The 7,735-nt window shown below is 40.9% G+C and overlaps 1 protein-coding gene across 1 annotated transcript; it reads left to right on the top strand.

Moving 5' to 3' along the window:
• The first annotated feature begins 695 nt into the window (after nt 1-695).
• LOC138897485 (uncharacterized) lies at nt 696-1,196 on the top strand. The gene has a single exon (XM_070183457.1). It carries the CDS (start codon nt 696-698, stop codon nt 1,194-1,196), a length of 501 nt encoding a protein of 166 aa, XP_070039558.1.
• Nucleotides 1,197-7,735: the final 6,539 nt, after the last annotated feature.

Raw genomic sequence — 7,735 nt, 5'->3', positions numbered from 1 at the left:
CTAGCAGTGGTGTTCGCATTTGACAAATTCAGGTCATACCTGATAGGCTCGAAGGTAATTGTTTATACTGACCATACTGCTCTCAGGTACCTAATTGAGAAGGAGTCAAAGCCACGCCTGATTTGATGGGTGCTACTACTGCATGAGTTTGACTTAAAAATCCGTGATCAAAAGGGAACGGAGAACCAAGTGGCCGATCACTTGTCTAGGGTGGAAGGAGCAAAGAAGAAGGTTGAGGTAGAAGAGATTGTGGAGACTTTCCCGGATGAACAACTGTTGGCCACGAGCCTTGAGGTAGTGCCATGGTATGCAGACATTGCAAACTACCTTGCGAGTAGTATTGTCCCCTATGACCTTTCCTCTATTCAAAAGAAAAAGTTCTTCCGTGACTGTTACAGGTTTTTGGGATGAGCCTTATTTGTTCAAGATTTGTGTTGATAACATGATCCGGAGATGTATACCCGAGGCAGACCAATCTTCTATTTTGCAGGCGTGTCACGCGTCCCCATATGGTGGCCATTTCGGGGAGTAAGAACAACATCGAAAGTTTTGGATTCGGGCTTCTACTGGCCGACATTGTTCAAAGATGCACACTTCCAAGTGAAGGGTTGTGATGAATGCCAACAGACCAAAAATATATCTCGTCGGCATGAGATGACCATGAACCCAATTCAGGAGGTGGAAGTGTTTGATCTATGGGAATCAAATTCATGGAGCCTTTTGTCAGCTCATATGGCAACAAGTACATACTTGTAGCTGTGGACTATGTGTCAAAATGGGTGGAAGCTGTGGCACTCCCTTCAAATGATGCAAAGGGAGTCATTGGATTTTTGAGAAAGAATATATTCACCCGATTTGGCACTCCAAGGGCAATAATCAGTGATGGAGGCACTCACTTCTGCAACCGATCCTTCGCAAAGTTGTTAGAAAAATATGGTATTTGCCACAAGGTTGCCACCCCATATCATCCACAAACAAGTGGTCAAGTAGAGGTGTTGATTAGAGAAATAAAGAGTGTGTTGACAAAGACCGTGAATGCTACGAGAACGGATTGGGCGAGAAAGTTAGATGATGCACTCTGGGCCTATCGGACTACTTTTAAAACTCTAATTGGCATGTCTCCATATAAACTAGTATTTGGGAAAGCATGTCACTTACCCGTGGAGTTGGAGCATAGAGAGCTTTGTGGGCATTGAGGCAACTGAATCTCGATATGGAAATTACGGCTACAAGTAGAGTCACAAAGTTGCACGAGCTTGATGAGTTTCGTTACCATGCTTTTGAGAGCACAAGGCTATATAAGGAGAGAATGAAGATGATGCATGACAAAAATATTCTTGAGCGAAATTTTAAACCTGGAGACGTGCTATTGCTATATAACTCAAGATTGAAATTATTTCAAGGTAAGCTGAAATCTAGATGGTCGGGACCATTCAGAGTAGTGCAGTTGCTCTCAAATGGAGCTGTATAAATTGAGTCTGAGGATGGGCATGTTTAGAGTGAATGGGCAAAGGCTAAAACACAACCTTGGAATGAGTGAATAAAAAGGAGAGAAAGATGTGATACACTTGAATGAACCCCAATATGTGAGAAGTATAATAAAGAACATTTGTGTCGTGCCGCGACGTTAAATAAGGCGCTTCCTGGGAGGCAACCCATAGTTTTGATGTAATTCGTCATGCTGCAGCATTAAATCAAGCGCTTATTGGTAAACAACCTGATTTTCTTATTTTCTTCTAGTTGTTAGTTAGTCATAAACAAAAAAAGAAACGTGTGGAGGTAGCAGCAAAGCCAAGCTCTCTTCGCGAGACCGAGACCAAGAATGTTGAGGAGCAAAATTGTGGGAGCAGCGAAGTGTGTCTCACTTCGCGAGACCAGGACTGAAAGAGAGAAAGAAAATAGAATGGGCAGCGAAGTGCCCATGGCTTCGCGAGACCGAGACCAAAAGAGAGAAACAAATTGAGTGGGCAGCAAAGTGCCCATGATTTTGCGAGGCCGGGACTGGACACAACTATAAACATAGGCACATCATCTCTCTTAAACCCTTTCTCTTTCTCTTTCTCACTCAAATACAAACACACACAGACCCCTCCATCACGCCAACACTGTCCACCCCGACGCGCCCATCAGGTAAGCTCTCTTCTGTGTCGTCCTCCCTTCCCTCTACCCCAATGTCAGTCCTCCTTCTCTCTCGCTCTCAGGGTTGGTTTTAGTTTTATTATTATTTTCCCCTTTTTAGGTTTGAGTTAATTTTGTTTGGGCACTGAGGGCCTATTTTGTTGGGTTGTTTATGAACATAGTGAGGAGGGAAATTACAATTCCCACCACCTCACTCAAATAGAGAGGGTATAACATAGGCAAATTAGGACTCTAAGAAAAATTTGTGCACATAAGATGTTCGATGAAATGCCTGAATGAAAGTTTTGGTGAGGTTTAGTTAAGTCTGAGTAGCTAACCTACCTCTATTGGCAATGAAAACATATTTTAAGTGTGGGGTTGTCACGACCCAAATTTTCCTCTCTAGGATGTCGTGATGGCACCTAGTCTTAGGGAATAGGTAAGCCTAATATTTACTGAATTAATAACAATATTTAACCAGCAACTGACAAGTATAAAATAGAAACCTCTATACAAAACTTACAATCCCAAAACCGGTAGTACAAGTCATAAGCTCTACTGAGTTTGCTAGAAAACCTATAAATACAACCGTTTCGAAATAGAGATAAAATAGTGCAAGTACAATATCAGAAGGTGGCTCCAAGGCCTGCGAACGCGGCCACAGGTTTATCTTGAGTCTCCATAGCATGATCTCTACAGCTAGCTAGTGATCGACCAACTCCGAAATACCTGGATCTGCATAAAATGTGCAGAAGTATAGTATGTGTACACCACAGCGGTACCCAGTAAGTATCAAGACTAACCTCGATGGAGTAGTGACGAGGGACAGTCAAGATACCTACTGGACTAAACAACCTGAACAAGTACAACAGTGAACTAACGGGGAAACAATGTTAATATAAAGCTAAGCATGGTAAGGAAGACAAAACAATACTCGCAATGAAACACAAGAAACAACAATTAGCAACATGAAGCAAACAAATAGTAATGTTGTAGAGTAAGCTGGACATAGTCTAAGTCCGATGAAACCAAATAAAGGAAAAGAAGTAACAACTCAACAAGAACAACCGCTTTTACACTAGATCTATTCATGAATTTCTACGAGGTACCAAACCTCGTAATCACAATTCACGAGTCCCAATTCTTGAACCCTAATCACTTGGCCTCTTGTGCCCACATTACAAATTCATAATTGCACGGACGACTCACGTGCCAAGAGAGTGACAATATCTAATATCCGCACGGAGCACTCGTGTGCCAACATTAACCATGACTCATGACTGCACGGACAACTCACGTGCCAACATGATAGCTCTCACCCAGAAGGCAAGTACACGAGAGTACATGTAAATGTATCTTGACATCAGGATTTATCTTCTTAACCGATATGGGTGATTTATTTACGTGTATGCTTGTGAAAGTGTTCTACCACAATTCAAGTCAACAATTAAGAGTAGAGACAATGAATGACACATAAGAAACTGTCACCACAAAATGTACACGGTATAACTCACACAGGGTAGGTACACCACTACTCAAATAACAACAATAACAATGCCCCAGGCCATCACAAATCATTTTTCGACATAGCCCACCTTATCCCGCCACGTGCACAATAATAAAATAAATTCCCGCCTTGTCTCGCCGCACGCACATAATAATATTCCACCTTGTCTCGCCACATGCGCAAACCCACATATATAGCCCTCCTTGTCACGCCGCATGTGCAAATATCAATAGTAACCATAGCATGACAGAAACCTCGTGCAAACACCCGAACAAATCCTCCCAACAATATCACGTGCCAAAAACATGACAACACCATAAAATGACCTTCACAACACGTGCACATATTCCACAACATTTCCTCAAAACAATTTCAATACCACAACCGCACATATCCCTTGGCTCACAACACTGAGTACAACAACAACAACAACAACAACAATGACACGAGAATACGGTAAGTAAATCAACTCAAGAACTTTGGAACACAAAGAAACGGCAAAACGAGCTCACAAAGAAAGACAAAATAGAGAATACTAGTCTCATCAAGAATAGCTCAACAAGGAAGAAATAATATCTAACAATGATTCCACAAAAGTAAAATTTGACAACAAGGGAGGTAAGCTGAGTCAATAATTCCAATTAAGGATGAGTCAACTATGATAATGGATAACTAAACTTCATTTAGGGTTGAGAAATTACGAAAGAGATACAACATATTCAATTAAGGATAAGCAATTAGGGAAGGATAGCATGGCAATAAAAGAGGCAACAACTTCAGTTAAGGCACATAAGAGTCAAATAGGCAATAAGAGTGGAACATGAAGCAATTAATTCTAATTAAGATACATATAGGTGAAACTAGCAAATTGGGGGGGGGGGGGGGAGGTAGGGTTAACACAACAAAGCAACTTCATATCTAATGGACAAAAGAATCTAAGAGCCCTAAACGGTCAAATTTCCAAAACTAAGCCCGAGCACATACTCGTCACCTCGCGTACACGGGCTTCACATGACTCAATTAGCACCAAAGACTCAAATCCTAAGGGGTAGTTCCCCCACACAAAGTTAGGCAAGATACTTACCTCGACGAAGCTAGACCGTTACTCTAAAATGAACTTCTTTAGTGAAACAACCTCCAGACGGCTCAACTCTAGCCAAAATACCTTCCAATCATAAATAAAACTCATAAGAAATAATTCCGGATAATAAAGCCTCAAACTTTAACAAAAACTAAAAACGTCAACCCAAAAGTAGAACCCCAGGACTCGCACCTCGGAACCCGATAAAATTTATAAAACCCGAACACCCATTCCGATACGAGTTCAACCATACCAAAATTATAAATTTCCGACATCAATTCGTCCTTCAAATCATCATTTTACATTTTGAAAGATTTATTCAAAACTTTCCATTTTCCTCAACTCAAAATACTAATTATAAGATAAAACTGAAGATGGGATCATGGAATATAATAAATTCTGGGTGAAGAACACTTACCCCAATGATTGACTTGAAAAACCCACGAAAAATCTCTCAAAACCGAGGTCTAGAACTCAAAATATGGTGAAAATGGCCAAACCCTCGACTTATATGATTCTGCCCAGAACTTCCGCATTTGCGGACAAGGAAGTGCATCTGCACTCTCGCATTTGTGATAAAACGTTCACATCTGCGAACTCAACTGGCTAGCCCAGTTGCCGCACCTGCGACTCCGCAGAAACGCACAAAGCAGCCGCAGCAGCGGACATCTTCGCATTTGCGATCGCTGGGCCGCAAAAGCGCCCATCGTACCTGCGTGCCCAAACTCCACAGAAGCGAGCTCCCCCCAGGAAACAATGATCACAGAAGCAGCCAGGTATTCGCAGAAGTGGAGACGCACATGCGCTCCAAGATACCGCAAGTGCGAAGCACCAGAACCAGACCTGATCACAAGCATTAAAATCTTCTAAAACACACCCGGCCCCCCCGAGACCCCTTCCAAGCATACCAACAAGTTCCATAACCTAATACGAACCCACTCGAGGTCTCACATCACATCAAACAACGTTGGAACTACGAATCGTACCATGAATCGAACTTATGAAATTTTGAACATTCCAACTTCTAAAACTCGTGCCGAAACATAACAAATTTTGCATACAAGTTCCAAATGAGGTCAAATTTTGCATACAAGTTCCAAATGACCTAACAGATCTAATTCAACTCTCGGAATCACATTCCAACCCCGATAGCACCAAAGTCAACTCTCAGTCAAACCTCTTAACCTTCTAAAACTTCAACTTTTCAATTTTTGCCGAAATACTTCAAATTACCCTACAGACCTCCAAATCCAAATCTGGACGCACGCCTAAGTCCAAAATAACCATACAAAGCTATTGGAACTGTCAAAACCCCATTCCGGAGTCGTTTACATTAAAGTCAAATTTCGGTAAACTCTTACACCTTAAGCTTCTAAAACAAGAATCCTTCTTCCAAGTTGACCCCGAATCATCTGAAAACTAAACTCGACCATGCACGTAGGTCATAACACATAATATGAAGCTGCTCGGGACCTTATGTCACCGAACAAGACTTTAATTCTCAAAAATAACCGGTCGGGTCATTACAGAGGTGGCCGCTGGGTGTCTTATGAACTTCAAGTGTGTTCTTTCTAAGATAAGTGTCATCTGCGGACGACTTAGGCATAACTTAGGTGTTGCCTTGCCCACTTGTTGTTGAATTGTGCTAATTAACATGGAATTACGATAAAGCTACAGACTGATGCAGATGGGCTCCAGACAGTTGATTTGAGTGTTACTGATAGCACTATTGCAGAGGAGCCAGGACTAGCCGTTGTGACCGAGGTTCACTACCGGTCCTCACCATGACCCGAGTGATTTTGAGGGAGTTTATAACACCCACTCTACTTTTGATCTTGCTTATTTGTATTATTGTGATATTGTGCAACTGAGGACAATGCACATTCTTCAGTGTGGGGTGGGGTGGGGTGTCAGACTTTAATTTTTATGGCATGTGCTTAATTGCTAGTGATATATTTTAAATTGCATGATCACACTTATTGCCATTGTAATTGTACAATTGTAGTAGTTTTTTGTAGTGGCTTAATCCCGAGTTTTCTTTAAACTACGGTTCTTTCCCGAGGATGCTAGTTTCTTGAATTGCATGATCACACTTATGGCCATTGTAATTGTATAATTTTAGTAGTTTTTTGTAGTGGCTTAATCCCGTGTTTTATTTAAACCACGGTTCTTTCCCGAGGATGCCAGTTTCTTGAACCGGGTATTTTTTAAGTAGATTTTTTTCAAACTTTGTAAAGAATTGTTGACTTTTCCCAATGATGAATTACTTAGACAGTTTTCTTGAGGGACTAAAGTCTAATAAAAAATACAAAAAGATTTTTTTTGTTTCTCTTTTAATTTGTTTTCTGGTGGAACTGATAATGGAATTGAAAGAAGCTTGAGTAATTTGTGCGTTTGACATGTTTTATATCGAGGCTTAGGTCTGGAGCATTTGAACTAAGTACTTTCTTCATGATCTCTATAATTACTTGCCTTTAAAATATGTGGCTTTTTTTGACACCGAGGCTCATTGTTTTGACTCTTGTGACTAATTCCCGTGTGCTAAAATTTTATGATGATTGTGCTAGTTGCTTTAACTCGAGAGTCAGGTCTGGGCAGTCCTAAGTGAGTCATATGCATTGTGTGAGGTGATACTTTAGTTTACTCTGTGCATCCTTGCTAGTCTAGAACTTACCCTATGTGTGAGTCAAAACGAAATGATTAAGTCTTGGAAGTTTGGGAAGTGATATAGGCTTTCTTTTATTGACCATTTAGCCTATTTGCCTATCAGTGTTGATATTATCCGTAGTCGACCCTTTTGAGCCTGTAGAACTTTTCTTTGGCAACCACATTATAAGTCAAATCCCCTTTGTTCTTAATCAAATCTTGTTGAACCTTTACCTCCGAAAGCACTTAAGTCGCTAGAAGAGTAAAAAAAAAGATTGGGTAGCTTTTGAGTGGAACCATAGAAAGGCCAAAAAGGTGGTGCACTTGTGTACAAACAAAAAAAGGAACTAGCCGAAAATACCTTATTAAGGAGAGTGAAAAAG

This window comes from Nicotiana tomentosiformis, chromosome 8 (assembly GCF_000390325.3).
Source record: "Nicotiana tomentosiformis chromosome 8, ASM39032v3, whole genome shotgun sequence".
NCBI classification, from domain to species: Eukaryota; Viridiplantae; Streptophyta; class Magnoliopsida; order Solanales; family Solanaceae; genus Nicotiana; species Nicotiana tomentosiformis.
Note: the sequence above shows the minus strand (reverse complement) of the source record. Positions and strands in the feature narration are given on the sequence as shown.

Excerpts from the sequence above, each read along its gene's own strand:
- LOC138897485 (XM_070183457.1), top strand. The coding sequence starts at position 696 with ATGGGAATCAAATTCATGGAGCCTTTTGTCAGCTCATATGGCAACAAG.